Source organism: Nerophis lumbriciformis, linkage group LG03, assembly GCF_033978685.3.
Source record: "Nerophis lumbriciformis linkage group LG03, RoL_Nlum_v2.1, whole genome shotgun sequence".
Taxonomy (NCBI): Eukaryota; Metazoa; Chordata; class Actinopteri; order Syngnathiformes; family Syngnathidae; genus Nerophis; species Nerophis lumbriciformis.
The window spans coordinates 26397501-26415031 of record NC_084550.2 but is presented as its reverse complement, the minus strand read 5'-3'; the positions used below and the strand labels follow the sequence as shown (position 1 = coordinate 26415031).

The following is a 17531-nucleotide window of genomic DNA, read 5'->3' as shown; positions in this document are numbered from 1 at the left end:
TCATGTATATTCTGGCTGTCTCATTAAATTAAAAATAATTTAAAATTACATTCCGTTTTTTTCAGACATTATTGTGAGGTTTTGTTCCTAAAAAGACACATTTTTGGCACACCCCGTGGCAAAGTAAAAGCCCAAGCCCGGACAGTCAGAGGTTAAAATACAACAAGTGCTCCACAAACTTCCATTGCTAAAATCTCTAATCTCTTACATGAAATAATTAAAAAAAAGTTGACCCGGGTTGCACAACCACCACGTGCCAGGACCACCTCCCTAAACCCGGGGTCCCGTGTGTGAGTGATCCAGCAACAGTTTTTTTCCCCCCATTCAGCGTTGCCTCGGACCGTCGGGCCAAAAAAAAAAAAAAACCCGTCAAAAAGCTAACGCGTTACTCTGTTGATTCTCTTCATTAGCACTAACAACACATGCCTGAGGGGGGACTTTAGCATAATCTCTTAGCGCCACTCCTCCCGGGACCGTCCAATGGGCTGGCCCCCGCTGCTTTGTGTACCTACGCCTGAGTGGACTTCAATGATTGGATGGAGTCGTTGGACTCTTGACTTGCTCGGAGATGTCAGCGCACGCCCGCCAGTTGCTGATGCTGAAGTGCTGACTGCCATCTTCCCACTTCAAGTATTACAACTCCGGTAAGACTTAGTTTATTAGTTATTATAGTTTGTCTTTTTACATTGAATTTGCAGCATGTTGTAGTCCATAGTGGATCTGACATAATAGTTTGAGTCCAGTCCATAGTGGATCTAACATAATAGTGTGAGAGTCCAGTCCATAGTGGATCTAACATAATAGTGAGAGTCCAGTCCATAGTGGATCTAACATAATAGTGTGAGAGTCCAGTCCATAGTGGATCTAACATAATAGTGTGAGAGTCCAGTCCATAGTGAATCTAACATAATAGTGAGAGTCCAGTCCATAGTGGATCTAACATAATAGTGAGAGTCCAGTCCATAGTGGATCTAACATAATAGTGAGAGTCCAGTCCATAGTGGATCTAACATAATTGTGAGAGTCCAGTCCATAGTGGATCTAACATAATAGTGAGAGTCTAGTCCATAGTGGATCTAACATAATAGTGTGAGAGTCCAGTCCATAGTGGATCTAACATAATAGTGTGAGAGTCCAGTCCATAGTGGATCTAACATAATAGTGAGAGTCCAGTCCATAGAGGATCTAACATAATAGTGAGAGTCCAGTCCATAGTGGATCTAACATAATAGTAAGAGTCCAGTCCATAGTGGATCTAACATAATAGTGAGAGTCTAGTCCATAGTGGATCTAACATAATAGTGTGAGAGTCTAGTCCATAGTGGATCTAAGATAACAATGAGAGTTCAGTCCATAGTGGATCTAACATAATAGTGAGAGTCCAGTCCATAGTGGATCTAACATAATAGTGTGAGAGTCCAGTCCATAGTGGATCTAACATAATAGTGAGGGTCCAGTCCATAGTGGATCTAACATAATAGTTTGAGTCCAGTCCATAGTGGATCTAACATAATAGTGAGAGTCCAGTCCATAGTGGATCTAACATAATAGTGAGAGTCCAGTCCATAGTGGATCTAACATAATAGTGAGAGTCCAGTCCATAGTGGATCTAACATAATAGTGAGAGAGTCCAGTCCATAGTGGATCTAACATAATAGTGTGAGAGTCCAGTCCATAGTGGATCTAACATAATAGTGTGAGAGTCCAGTCCATAGTGGATCTAACATAATAGTGAGAGTCCAGTCCATAGTGGATCTAACATAATAGTGTGAGAGTCCAGTCCATAGTGGATCTAACATAATAGTGAGAGTCCAGTCCATAGTGGATCTAACATAATAGTGAGAGTCCAGTCCATAGTGGATCTAACATAATAGTGAGAGTCTAGTCCATAGTGGATCTAACATAATAGTGTGAGAGTCCAGTCCATAGTGGATCTAACATAATAGTGTGAGAGTCCAGTCCATAGTGGATCTAACATAATAGTGAGAGTCCAGTCCATAGAGGATCTAACATAATAGTGAGAGTCCAGTCCATAGTGGATCTAACATAAAAGTAAGAGTCCAGTCCATAGTGGATCTAACATAATAGTGAGAGTCTAGTCCATAGTGGATCTAACATAATAGTGTGAGAGTCTAGTCCATAGTGGATCTAAGATAACAATGAGAGTTCAGTCCATAGTGGATTTAACATAATAGTGAGAGTCCAGTCCATAGTGGATCTAACATAATAGTGTGAGAGTCCAGTCCATAGTGGATCTAACATAATAGTGAGAGTCTAGTCCATAGTGGATCTAACATAATAGTGAGAGTCCAGTCCATAGTGGATCTAACATAATAGTGAGAGTCCAGTCCATAGTGGATCTAACATAATAGTGTGAGAGTCCAGTCCATAGTGGATCTAACATAATAGTGTGACAGTCCAGTCCAATGTGGATCTAACATAATAGTTTGAGTCCAGTCCATAGTGGATCTAACATAATAGTGAGAGTCTAGTCCATAGTGGATCTAACATAATAGTGTGAGAGTCTAGTCCATAGTGGATCTAAGATAACAATGAGAGTTCAGTCCATAGTGGATCCAACATAATAGTGAGAGTCCAGTCCATAGTGGATCTAACATAATAGTGTGAGAGTCCAGTCCATAGTGGATCTAACATAATAGTGAGAGTCCAGTCCATAGTGGATCTAACATAATAGTTTGAGTCCAGTCCATAGTGGATCTAACATAATAGTGAGAGTCCAGTCCATAGTGGATCTAACATAATAGTGAGAGTCCAGTCCATAGTGGATCTAACATAATAGTGAGAGTCCAGTCCATAGTGGATCTAACATAATAGTGAGAGAGTCCAGTCCATAGTGGATCTAACATAATAGTGTGAGAGTCCAGTCCATAGTGGATCTAACATAATAGTGAGAATCCAGTCCATAGTGGATCTAACATAATAGTGTGAGAGTCCAGTCCGTAGTGGATCTAACATAATAGTGTGAGAGTCCAGTCCATAGTGGATCTAACATAATAGTGAGAGTTCAGTCCATAGTGGATCAAACATAATAGCGAGAGAGTCTAGTCCATAGTGGATCTAAGATAACAATGAGAGTTCAGTCCATAGTGGATCTAACATAATAGTGAGAGTCCAGTCCATAGTGGATCTAACATAATATTGTGAGAGTCCAGTCCATAGTGGATCTAACATAATAGTGAGAGTCCAGTCCATAGTGGATCTAACATAATAGTGTGAGAGTCCAGTCCATAGTGGATCTAACATAATAGTGTGAGAGTCCAGTCCATAGTGGATCTAACATAATAGTGAGAGTCCAGTCCATAGTGGATCTAACATAATAGTTTGAGTTCAGTCCATAGTAGATCTGACATAACATTGTGAGAGTCCAGTCCATAGTGGATCTAACATAATATTGTGAGAGTCCAGTCCATAGTGGATCTAACATAATAGTGAGAGTCCAGTCCATAGTGGATCTGACATAATAGTTTGAGTCCAGTCCATAGTGGATCTAACATAATAGTGAGAGTCCAGTCCATAGTGGATCTAACATAATAGTGTGAGAGTCCAGTCCATAGTGGATCTAACATAATAGTGTGAGAGTCCAGTCCATAGTGGATCTCACATAATAGTGTGAGAGTCCAGTCCATAGTAGATCTAACATAATAGTGTGAGAGTCCAGTCCATAGTAGATCTAACATAATAGTGAGAGTCCAGTCCATAGTGGATCTTACATAATAGTGTGAGAGTCCAGTCCATAGTAGATCTAACATAATAGTGTGAGAGTCCAGTCCATAATGGATCTAACATAATAGTGAGAGTCCAGTCCATAGTGGATCTAATATAATCGTGTGAGAGTCCAGTCCATAGTGGATCTAACATAATAGTGAGAGTCCAGTCCATAGTGGATCTAACATAATAGTGAGAGTCTAGTCCATAGTGGATCTAACATAATAGTGTGAGAGTCCAGTCCATAGTGGATCTAAGATAATAGTGAGAGTCCAGTCCATAGTGGATCTAACATAATAGTGAGAGTCCAGTCCATAGTGGATCTAATATAATAAAGTGAGAGTCCAGTCCATAGTGGATCTAACATAATAGTGAGAGTCCAGTCCATAGTGGATCTAACATAATAGTGTGAGAGTCCAGTCCATAGTGGATCTAACATAATAGTGTGAGGGTCCAGTCCATAGTGGATCTAACATAATAGTGAGAGTCCAGTCCATAGTGGATCTAACATAATAGTTTGACTCCAGTCCATAGTGGATCTAACATAATAGTGAGAGTCTAGTCCATAGTGGATCTAACATAATAGTGTGAGAGTCCAGTCCATAGTGGATCTAACATAACAATGAGAGTCCAGTCCATAGTGGATCTAACATAATAGTGAGAGTCTAGTCCATAGTGGATCTAACATAATAGTGTGAGAGTCTAGTCCATAGTGGATCTAAGATAACAATGAGAGTTCAGTCCATAGTGGATCTAGCATAATAGTGAGAGTCCAGTCCATAGTGGATCTAACATAATAGTGTGAGAGTCCAGTCCATAGTGGATCTAACATAATAGTGAGAGTCCGGTCCATAGTGGATCTAACATAATAGTGAGAGTCCAGTCCATAGTGGGGCCAGCAGGTGACCATCCCGAGCGGAGACAGGTCAGCAGCGCAGAGACGTCCGCAACAGACGTCCTGGGATTAAAGGCCTCTCCTTTTCTCCTCCAAAACATATTGCTGGGTATTGTGGCCAAACAGCTCCATCTTTGTTTCATCTGACCACAGAACTTTCCTCCAGAAGGTCTTATTTTTGTCCATGTGATGTCAGATGAAAAACAAAAATGGAGCTGTTTGGCCACAATACCCAGCAATATGTTTGGAGGAGAAAAGGTGAGGCCTTTAATCCCAGGAACACCTGTTTTGCTGCCAATGGAACTAGTGCTTTAAATGGGACAATGAAACCTCCAAATTCTTCAGGACAAGCTAAAATCATCAGCCCGGAGGTTGGGTCTTGGGCGCAGTTGGGTGTTCCAACAGGACAATGACCCCAAACACACCTCAAAAGTGGTAAAGGAATGGCTCAATCAGGCTTAAGAATGAAGGTTTTAGAGACCAACAAGTATGTGCAATCAATGATTGGAAACTGAAGACAATAGTTTTCAGGTATATTTATAAGGTGGTGCTCATTTGGTAGTTTGGCTTATAAACAGCAACTCGGTGGTTAGTTGAACTCACACCCCCACCGACCCCCCACCCCAACAGTTAATCTCCCAGCACAAAAGAGCACTTTGTCACCGCAGCCGCTTTGCTACAAAATACTAACCACAAGATTCCTAATTTTTCGCAGTTTTGTAGTCGCCACACTTTTTTTATTGTTGCCCCGTTGAGTTCCTCCGAGCACGAGGTCACCAAAGTGACCAAAGGGGGCAAAGTGTTGAGAAAGACCCCCACCAACCCGCACCCCCCGGTCTCACCCTCTCCCTTCTCTGCTGGTCACATGCTCTTTTCACAGCATAGAAGTGTTCCTGGATTAGGGCAGACTTGCCACAAAGCGCCCACGCCACTCCAGCTGCTCTACCAAACAACACTTGAAGGAGGGTGTGACGTGACGTGACGGGGGGGGGTCAACACACCCGGGCTAACGCCACCTCGGAGGCCAGGGACCGGTCCATCGGAGAGAGGCGGCACCAGTCGGGCGGGGGATCTTTGGTCCGCAAGGATGGAGGAGAAGCAGATTGCCGGCGTTCTGGTGAGTTGAGTGACCGTGTTCGTACGCTTTTGGGTGATGCACAGAGGTGGTCCCCGTTTCTCTTGCATCTCACCCAAACTGTTTTTTGGCTGCTGATCCGGTTGAGAGGTAAACCTGTCAGTGACAAGCCTGAGGCTTGATGCAGACCCGGGGTACCCATTACGTCGATCGCAATCTACCGGTCGATGGTGGAGGGTGTGTCAGTCGATGGATGGATGGGTTATACTTGTATAGCGCTTTTCTACCTAACCACCACCCATCAGGAGCAAGGGTGAAGTGTCTTGCTCAAGGACACAACAGACATGACTAGGATGGTAGAAGGTGGGGATTGAACCAGGAACCCTCAGTTTGCTGGCATGACCACTCTCCCAACCGCGCCACGGCGGTGAAGGGTGTGTCAGTCGATGGTGTAGGGTGTGTTTGGCGATGGCAGAGGGTGTGTCAGTCGATGGTGGAGGGTGTGTCAGTTGATGACGGAGGGTGTGTCAGTGGATGGTGTAGGGTGTGTCAGTCCATGGTGGAGGGTGTGTCAGTCACTCATGGAGGGTGTGTCAGTTGATGACGGAGGGTGTGTCAGTCAATGGTGGAGGATGTGTCAGTCAATCATGGAGGGTTTGTCAGTCGATGACGGAGCGTGTGTCAATCGATCCTGGAGGGTGTGTCAGTCAATCGCGGATGGTTTGTCAGTCGATGGTGGAGGGTTTGTCAGTCGATGGTTGAGGGTGTGTCAGTTGATGGCAAAGGGTGTGTCATTCAATCATGGAGGGATTGTCAGTCGATGGTGTAGGGTGTGTCAGTCGATTGCGGATGGTGTGTTAGTCGATCGTGGACGGTGTGTCAGTCGATCGTGGACGTGTGTCAGTGGATGACGGAGGGTGTGTCAGTCGATTGCGGATGGTTTGTCGGTCAATGGTGGAGGGTGTGTCAGTCGATGGTGGAGGGTGTGTCAGTCGATGGTGGAGGGTGTGTCAGTCGATGGTGGAGGGTGTGTCAGTTGATGGCAAATGGTGTGTCAGTCAATCGTGGAGGGTTTGTCAGTCAATGGTGTAGGGTGTGTCAGTCAATGGTGTAGGATGTGTCAGTCGATGGTGGAGGGTGTGTCAGCCAATCGTGGAGGGTTTGTCAGTCAATGGTGTAGGGTGTGTCAGTCGATGGTGTAAGGTGTGTCAGTCAATTGCGGATGGTGTGTTAGTCGATCGTGGACAGTGTGACAGTCGATCGTGGAGGGTGTGTCAGTGGATGGTGGAGGGTGTGTCAGTCGATGACGGAGAATGTGTCAGTGGATGGTGGAGGGTGTGTCAGTGGATGGTGGAGGGTGTGTCAGTCGATGGTGGAGGGTGTGTCAATCGATGGTGGAAGGTGTGTCAGTTGACAATATACATATATATATATATATATATATATATAAATATATATATATATATATATATATATATATATATATATATATATATATATATATATACATATATATATATGTACACATATATATATATATATATATATACACATATATATACATATATACACATATATATATATGTATATATATATACATATATATATATATACATATATATATATACATATATATATACATACATATATATATATATACATATATATACATATATATATATATATATATATATATATATATATATATATATATATATATATATATATATATATGAATATAATATATAATATATTTGCACGTTTTGATAATTTTACACTTTTTTCTCTAATTCCGCAGCTGAATATTGTCAATACTGCCACAAGTGGTAGAAAAGTGCATTACACCTGACCGCAGCTGAGGAACTGATGTTTTTTGGCGGCCCTCTAGGGGGCGCTACAATGGTTAAGAACCACTGAGCTGATCATAAAGAAGTCTGCTTTCCAGTGTTAAAGATAATCTGGCATTCCAGCCATGTTTTAGTAAATCTCTAGTTTTATATGCGTCCTTTTTGGCGTTCTGGGAATGTTTTCTTGAGAATTATACTTAATAACGATGATAATAATAGAAATAAATACGATTCACGTGATTACAAAAAACAAAAACAGTTGGCTTGTCAGCATACCATCCAACATCTATCTTTCCCTGCTCAAATGGGATAGGTTCCAGCCTACTCCGCGACCTTAACAACAACAACAACAACAACAACAAAAAGTCCAGTATTTCAACATGGAGAGAATTTTTGCAAAGGGAAATGAAAGGTTGTCAATCATTGAATGCCCTTCACCAAATGGTGCGGAAGTTACAAAACGACAAAGTTCATCGTGCCGACCCTGCTGGTGTTGTGCCAAAAAGTCTTTTTTTTCCAAGCACAACATTGTGTAAGAAACACACACCAGCCTTATCTTTGGTTGTATAACAACTTCAGCCGTGTCAATATGTTCCTCAAATCCCTCGTTTTGCTCATATTCTGTTTATCATTGAACTGACTTACACATAAAGGCACATTAACACCAGAATAGATACACTGTAAAAAAAATAATAATAATCTGCACAATTTATGGTAAAATTTTCAAAACAGTTACTTAAGTAGCTAGAAAGATTTAAAAATAAATAAATAAATAAATAAATAAGTTTAAAAATCGATTTTTCATTGTTTTGTTTGATAATACCAAAACAGTTTTAAAAATTGATCTTGGATTAACACAAAAATAGATGCACTGTAAAAAAAAATTTAAAAAAAATCTGCACAATTTATGGTAAGATTTTCAAAACAGTTACTAAAGTAGCTGGAAAGATAAAAAAAAAAATAAAAAAAAAGTTTAAAAATCGATTTTTGATTGTTTTGTTTGATAATACCAAAAACAGTTACTAAACAAGATAGAAAGACTACACCTTTTTTTTTTTTAAATAAATAAAAAGGTTTTAAAAATGGATCTTGGATTAACACAAGAATAGATATACTGTAAAAAAATAAAAAAATAATCTGCACAATTTTTGGTACGATTTTCAAAACAGTTACCAAAGTAGCTAGAAAGATTTTAAAAAAGTTTAAAAATCGATTTTTTTATTGTTTTGTTTGATAATACCAAAACAGTTACTAAACAGGGTAGAAAGACTCCCAAAAAAATAAAAACAAATTAAAAAAAAAGTTTTTAAAAAATGGACCTTGGATTAACACAAGAATAGATACACTGTAAAAAAATAAAAATAATAATCTGCACAATGTATGGTGACATTTTCTAAACAGTTACTAAAGTAGCAAGAAAGATTAAAAAAAAAAAAAAAAAAAAGTTTCAAAATCGATTTTTGATTGTTTTGTTTGATAATACCAAAACAGTTACGAAACAAGATAGAAAGACTACAAACGTTTAAAAAATATAAAAATAAAAAAGGGTTTTAAAAATGGATCTTGGATTAACACAAGACTAGATACTACAAAAAAATAAAAAAATAAAATAAAAATAGGTTTTAAAAATGGATCTTCGATTAACACAAAAACAGATACACTGTGTAAAAAAAAAATCTGCACAATTTATGGTAAGATTTTCAAAACAGTTACTAAAGTAGCTAGAAAGATAAAAAAAAAAAAAAAAAAAAAAAAATAAAGTTTAAAAATCGATTTTTGATTGTTTTGTTTGATAATACCAAAACAGTTACTAAACAAGATAGAAAGACTACAAACGTTTAAAAAATATAAAAATAAAGAAATAAAAAAGGGTTTTAAAAATGGATCTTGGATTAACACAAGAATAGATACTACAAAAAAATAAAAAAATAAAATAAAAATAGATTTTAAAAATGGATCTTTGATTAACACAAAAATAGATACACTGTGTAAAAAAAAAATCTGCACAATTTATGGTAAGATTTTCAAAACAGTTACTAAAGTAGCTAAAAAGATTTAAAAAAAATAAAATAAATAAAAATAAAGTTTAAAAATCGATTTTTGATTGTTTTGTTTGATGATAACAAAACATTTAGCTAGAAAGACTAAAAAAACAACAAAAAAATTGAAAAAATAAAAATAAAAAAATACAAATACAACGTTGAAACAACATGCTTTTTGACTACATTTAATCAATGTCAGGTTGTGACGTTGATTTGACCATTGAAATTTGGTAATTTTTCCAACCAATATTCTACAACACAAATACAACGTTGAAACAACATGCTTTTTGACAACGTTTATTCAATGTCAGATCCAACGTTAGACACTAACGTTGTCTCAATTTACAACTACAGCTACTTTGCAAGGTTGCTTAGAAGTCAGTTTCAAAGGACATGTGCGTATAATCAACGTTGTATCAATGTCTCGCGCCTGCATGTATCATTCTTTCGCTTGATTCCTTCAAACCGTGCTTTTATTTTGTCAAGAGTTTCCTGCCCCGCCCCCAACTTTCCTTACTACCGAGCTTAATTTACACCGGCGCAGATGGTCGGTGGACGTGGACCATCAGCGTAAATCTCCTAACACACAAGGCACTCGCTTCCTGCTCGGCCGGGGCTGGCCCAGAACCTTCTACTGGAAAAGGGGGGCACTCGTGCCGTCAATCAACTCGTACCGTCGTCTTTTGACTGCCCTGGAAGTCAACACTTCCACTGGGCGGATGAGCAGATGGCGCCCTGGCACAACGTTTTATTGGATAGAGATCTGTCTCTTTGTACTCGGGTTACTTCATGTCTCCTGCTCAGATGTATGTGCAAGGGTGTGGGGGTCATTTGTTTGCCCCCCCCCAGCCAGGCCATCTAAATGCTTACATAATTGCCTTGAATGTACAAAGACGAAAGGATTGGCTAGTTAGCTTGTAGCTACTTCTAAATCACCAATCCTCACCTCCATGGTGACAAATAAAGTGAGTTTCTTCCAAGTATCATTATCACTGGAGGATGAGGAATAGCTAAACATGCTTCACTACACACCGTAGGAGGAAACAATAGCTCACCGGCGTCACAATGTAAACAAATGGGTGGATCTACACCTGACATCCACTGTAATGATACCTAATACAGGAGTGTATCTAGTCGATACTGCTATGACTACACAGATATTTTTAGCAAAATCTTTTTTCGTTTAAAAAAAAATGTATATTAAGTTCATAAACTAAGACATTGTCTTCTATCCTTATAAAACTCTGTGCCCCAACTTTTCCACTACAGTCCACTTAAATATCAACAATGAATTAGCAATCTTACTCTTCCTGCTATTTGAGTTTCGGCATTTTCTACCATTTTTCACCGACTGTGTCTTACTCGTGCACGTAAGGTGTAACTTGACCGCTTCTATCGCTCCCTCCCAATCCGTTATTACGTAAGGAACATATTGAGTCGCCAGTTTAGCTGACAGCAGTGCTCAGCGACCGTGTTGACTGCCTCCGGGGTGAGGGGCCAACAAACAGATGTGATCCAAAAGAGAAAGTGCTGTGAGGGCGTGCGGGGGTTGGAAGTGGCAGACATGTCTTCTGTGTCTGATCTCACCGACACCCAAGTGACCAACTGAAGGGAGGCAATTTCAGGCGTCCGTAGAGGTCACAGGTAGTTTAGCACAAGACAGGACACAGAAGGTCAAGCAGAGTGTTTGCACAGGCTGTCGTACCGATAGTGGTTTCATATGGGGTTCAGGCGGTCAACCGGGAACTATACAGGTTGATTCTAAGGACTTAGTGACAGTGAAGGGCACAGGGAACGGGCGGTCATATGGGGTTTAGGCGGTCAACCGGGAAGCTATACAGATTGATTCTAAGGACCTAGTGACAGTGTAGGGCACAGGCGACAGGAGGTCATATGGGGTTCAGGCAGTCAACCGGGAAGCTATACAGGTTGATTCTAAGGACCTAGTGACAGTGTAGGGCACAGGAACGGGCGGTCATATGGGTTTCAGGCGGTCAACCGAGAAGCTATACAGGTTGATTCTAAGGACCTAGTGACAGTGTAAGGCACAGAGAACGGGCGGTCATATGGGGTTCAGGCGGTCAACCGGGAACTATACAGGTTGATTCTAAGGACCTGGTGACAGTGTAGGGCACAGGGAACGGGCGGTCATATGGGGTTCAGGCAGTCAACCGGGGAGCTATACAGATTGGTTCTAAGGACCTAGTGACAGTGTAAGGCACAGGGAACGGGCGGTCATATGGGGTTCAGGCGGTCAACCGGGAACTATACAGGTTGATTCTAAGGACCTGGTGACAGTGTAGGGCACAGGGAACGGGCGGTCATATGGGGTTCAGGCGGTCAACCGGGAAGCTATACAGGTTTATTCTAAGGACCTGGTGACAGTGTAGGACACAGGGAACGGGCGGTCATATGTGGTTCAGGCGGTCAACCGGGAATCTATACAGGTTGATTCTAAGGACCTAGTGACAGTGTAGGGCACAGGGGACAAGCGGTCATATGGGGTTCAGGCGGTCAACCGGGAAGCTATACAGGTTGATGCTAAGGACCTAGTGACAGTGTAGGGCACAGGGAACGGGCGGTCATATGGGGTTCAGGCGGTCAACCAGGAAGATATTCAGGTTGATTCTAAGGACCAAGTGACAGTGTAGGGCACAGGCGACAGGAGGTCATATGGGGTTCAGGCAGTCAACCGGGAAGCTATACAGGTTGATTCTAAGGACCTAGTGACAGTGTAAGGCACAGGGAACGGGCGGTCATATGGGGTTCAGGCGGTCAACCGGGAACTATACAGGTTGATTCTAAGGACCTGGTGACAGTGTAGGGCACAGGGAACGGGCGGTCATATGTGGTTCAGGCGGTCAACCGGGAAGCTATACAGGTTGATTCTAAGGACCTAGTGACAGTGTAGGGCACAGGGGACAAGCGGTCATATGGGGTTCAGGCGGTCAACCGGGAAGCTATACAGGTTGATGCTAAGGACCTAGTGACAGTGTAGGGCACAGGGAACGGGCGGTCATATGGGGTTCAGGCGGTCAACCAGGAAGATATACAGGTTGATTCTAAGGACCAAGTGACAGTGTAGGGCACAGGCGACAGGAGGTCATATGGGGTTCAGGCAGTCAACCGGGAAGCTATACAGGTTGATTCTAAGGACCTAGTGACAGTGTAAGGCACAGGGAACGGGCGGTCATATGGGGTTCAGGCGGTCAACCGGGAACTATACAGGTTGATTCTAAGGACCTGGTGACAGTGTAGGGCACAGGGAACGGGCGGTCATATGTGGTTCAGGCGGTCAACCGGGAAGCTATACAGGTTGATTCTAAGGACCTAGTGACAGTGTAGGGCACAGGGGACAAGCGGTCATATGGGTTTCAGGCGGTCAACCGAGAAGCTATACAGGTTGATTCTAAGGACCTAGTGACAGTGTAAGGCACAGGGAACGGGCGGTCATATGGGGTTCAGGCGGTCAACCGGGAACTATACAGGTTGATTCTAAGGACCTGGTGACAGTGTAGGGCACAGGGAACGGGCGGTCATATGTGGTTCAGGCGGTCAACCGGGAAGCTATACAGGTTGATTCTAAGGACCTAGTGACAGTGTAGGGCACAGGGGACAAGCGGTCATATGGGGTTCAGGCGGTCAACCGGGAAGCTATACAGGTTGATGCTAAGGACCTAGTGACAGTGTAGGGCACAGGGAACGGGCGGTCATATGGGGTTCAGGCGGTCAACCAGGAAGATATACAGGTTGATTCTAAGGACCAAGTGACAGTGTAGGGCACAGGCGACAGGAGGTCATATGGGGTTCAGGCGGTCAACCGGGAAGCTATACAGGTTGATTCTAAGGACCTAGTGACAGTGTAGGGCACAGGGAACGGGCGGTCATATGGGGTTCAGGCGGTCAACCGGGAACTATACAAGTTGATTCTAAGGACCTGGTGACAGTGTGGGGTACAGGGAACCGGCGGTCATATGGGGTTCAGGCGGTCAACCGGGGAGCTATACAGATTGATTCTAAGGACCAAGTGACAGTGTAGGGCACAGGGAACAGGCGGTCATATGGGGTTCAGGCGGTCAACCGGGGAGCTATACAGATTGATGCTAAGGACCTAGTGACAGTGTAGGGCACAGGGAACGGGCGGTCATATGGGTTTCAGGCGGTCAACCGGGGAGCTATACAGATTGATTCTAAGGACCTAGTGACAGTGTAGGGCATAGGGGACAAGCGGTCATATGGGGTTCAGGCGGTCAAACAGGAACTATACAGGTTGTTTCTAGGGATCTAGTGACAGTGTAGGGCATAGGGGACGGGCGGTCATATGGGGTTCAGGCGGTCATATGGGGTTCAGGTGGTCAACCGGGAAGCTATACAGGTTGATTCTAAGGACCTAGTGACAGTGTAGGGCATAGGAAACGGGCGGTCATATGGGGTTCAGGCAGTTAACCTGGAAGATATACAGATTGATTCTAAGGACCTAGTGACAGTGTAGGGCACAGGCGACAGGAGGTCATATGGGGTTCAGGCGGTCAACCGGGAAGCTATACAGGTTGATTCTAAGAACCTAGTGACAGTGTAGGGCACAGGGAACGGGCGGTCATATGGGGTTCAGGTGGTCAACCAGGACCTATACGGGTTGATTCTAAGGACCTAGTGACAGTGTAGGGCACAGGGAACGGGCGGTCATATGGGGTTCAGGCGGTCAACCGGGGAGCTATACAGATTGATTCTAAGGACCTAGTGACAGTGTAGGGCACAGGGAACGGGCGGTCATATGGGGTTTAGGCGGTCAACCGGGGAGCTATACAGATTGATTCTAAGGACCTAGTGACAGTGTAGGGCACAGGGAACGGGCGGTCATATGGGGTTCAGGGGGTCAACCAGGAAGATATACAGGTTGATTCTAAGGACCTGGTGACAGTGTAGGGCACAGGGAACGGGCGGTCATATGGGGTTCAGGCAGTCAACCGGGGAGCTATACAGATTGGTTCTAAGGACCTAGTGACAGTGTAGGGCACAGGGAACGGGCAGTCATATGGGGTTCAGGCGGTCAACCGGGAAGCTATACAGGTTGATTCTAAGGACCTAGTGACAGTGTAGGGCACAGGGAACGGGCGGTCATATGGGGTTCAGGCGGTCAACCGGGAAGCTATACAGGTTTATTCTAAGGACCTGGTGACAGTGTAGGGCACAGGGGACAAGCGGTCATATGGGGTTCAGGCGGTCAACCGGGAAGCTATACAGGTTGATGCTAAGGACCTAGTGACAGTGTAGGGCACAGGGAACGGGCGGTCATATGGGGTTCAGGCGGTCAACCAGGAAGATATACAGGTTGATTCTAAGGACCTGGTGACAGTGTGGGGTACAGGGAACGGGCGGTCATATGGGGTTCAGGCGGTCAACCGGGGAGCTATACAGATTGATTCTAAGGACCAAGTGACAGTGTAGGGCACAGGGAACGGGCGGTCATATGGGGTTCAGGCGGTCAACGGGGGAGCTATACAGATTGATTCTAAGGACCTAGTGACAGTGTAGGTCACAGGGAACGGGCGGTCATATGGGTTTCAGGCGGTCAACCGGGGAGCTATACAGATTGATTCTAAGGACCTAGTGACAGTGTAGGGCATAGGGGACAAGCGGTCATATGGGGTTCAGGCGGTCAAACAGGAACTATACAGGTTGTTTCTAGGGATCTAGTGACAGTGTAGGGCACAGGGGACGGGCGGTCATATGGGGTTCGGGCGGTCATATGGGGTTCAGGTGGTCAACCGGGAAGCTGTACAGGTTGATTCTAAGGACCTAGTGACAGTGTAGGGCAAAGGAAACGGGCGGTCATATGGGGTTCAGGCAGTTAACCTGGAAGATATACAGATTAATTCTAAGGACCTAGTGACAGTGTAGGGCACAGGCCACAGGAGGTCATATGGGGTTCAGGCGGTCAACCGGGAAGCTATACAGGTTGATTCTAAGAACCTAGTGACAGTGTAGGGCACAGGGAATGGGCGGTCATATGGGGTTCAGGCGGTCAACCAGGACCTATACAGGTTGATTCTAAGGACCTAGTGACAGTGTAGGGCACAGGGAACGGGCGGTCATATGGGGTTCAGGCGGTCAACCGGGGAGCTATACAGATTGATTCTAAGGACCTAGTGACAGTGTAGGGCACAGGGAACGGGCGGTCATATGGGGTTCAGGGGGTCAACCAGGAAGATATACAGGTTGATTCTAAGGACCTGGTGACAGTGTAGGGCACAGGGAACGGGCGGTCATATGGGGTTCAGGCAGTCAACCGGGGAGCTATACAGATTGGTTCTAAGGACCTAGTGACAGTGTAGGGCACAGGGAACGGGCAGTCATATGGGGTTCAGGCGGTCAACCGGGAAGCTATACAGGTTGATTCTAAGGACCTAGTGACAGTGTAGGGCACAGGGAACGGGCGGTCATATGGGGTTCAGGCGGTCAACCGGGAAGCTATACAGGTTTATTCTAAGGACCTGGTGACAGTGTAGGACACAGGGAATGGGCGGTCATATGTGGTTCAGGCGGTCAACCGGGAAACTATACAGGTTGATTCTAAGGACCTAGTGACAGTGTAGGGCACAGGAGACAAGCGGTCATATGGGGTTCAGGCGGTCAACCGGGAAGCTATACAGGTTGATGCTAAGGACCTAGTGACAGTGTAGGGCACAGGGAACGGGCGGTCATATGGGGTTCAGGCCGTCAACCAGGAAGATATACAGGTTGATTCTAAGGACCAAGTGACAGTGTAGGGCACAGGCGACAGGAGGTCATATGGGGTTCAGGCGGTCAACCGGGAAGCTATACAGGTTGATTCTAAGGACCTAGTGACAGTGTAGGGCACAGGGAACGGGCGGTCATATGGGGTTCAGGCGGTCAACCGGGAACTATAGAAGTTGATTCTAAGGACCTGGTGACAGTGTGGGGTACAGGGAACGGGCGGTCATATGGGGTTCAGGCGGTCAACCGGGGAGCTATACAGATTGATTCTAAGGACCAAGTGACAGTGTAGGGCACAGGGAACGGGCGGTCATATGGGGTTCAGGCGGTCAACCGGGGAGCTATACAGATTGATTCTAAGGACCTAGTGACAGTGTAGGGCACAGGGAACGGGCGGTCATATGGGTTTCAGGCGGTCAACCGGGGAGCTATACAGATTGATTCTAAGGACCTAGTGACAGTGTAGGGCATAGGGGACAAGCGGTCATATGGGGTTCAGGCGGTCAAACAGGAACTATACAGGTTGTTTCTAGGGATCTAGTGACAGTGTAGGGCACAGGGGACGGGCGGTCATATGGGGTTCGGGCGGTCATATGGGGTTCAGGTGGTCAACCGGGAAGCTATACAGGTTGATTATAAGGACCTAGTGACAGTGTAGGGCATAGGGAACGAGCGGTCATATGGGGTTCAGGCAGTTAACCTGGAAGATATACAGATTGATTCTAAGGACCTAGTGACAGTGTAGGGCACAGGGGACGGGCGGTCATATGGGGTTCGGGCGGTCATATGGGGTTCAGGCGGTCAACCGGGAAGCTATACAGGTTGATTCTAAGAACCTAGTGACAGTGTAGGGCACAGGGAACGGGCGGTCATATGGGGTTCAGGCGGTCAACCAGGACCTATACAGGTTGATTCTAAGGACCTAGTGACAGTGTAGGGCACAGGGAACGGGCGGTCATATGGGGTTCAGGCGGTCAACCGGGGAGCTATACAGATTGATTCTAAGGACCTAGTGACAGTGTAGGGCACAGGGAACGGGCGGTCATATGGGGTTTAGGCGGTCAACCGGGGAGCTATACAGATTGATTCTAAGGACCTAGTGACAGTGTAGGGCACAGGGAACGGGCGGTCATATGGGGTTCAGGGGGTCAACCAGGAAGATATACAGGTTGATTCTAAGGACCTAGTGACAGTGTAGGGCACAGGCG

General features: G+C 44.7%; 1 protein-coding gene across 1 annotated transcript in view; it reads left to right on the top strand.

Annotated features, from left to right (window-relative positions):
* The first annotated feature begins 413 nt into the window (after positions 1–413).
* Positions 414–17531, top strand: part of slc6a9 (solute carrier family 6 member 9) — a 187210-nt gene continuing 170092 nt past the window's right edge. Inside the window, exons 1-2 of the mRNA XM_061936109.1 lie at positions 414–644; positions 5502–5738. Coding sequence (XP_061792093.1) covers positions 5709–5738 — 30 coding nt within the window. The 5' untranslated portion in view covers positions 414–644; positions 5502–5708. The remainder of the gene's footprint in view (positions 645–5501; positions 5739–17531) is intronic.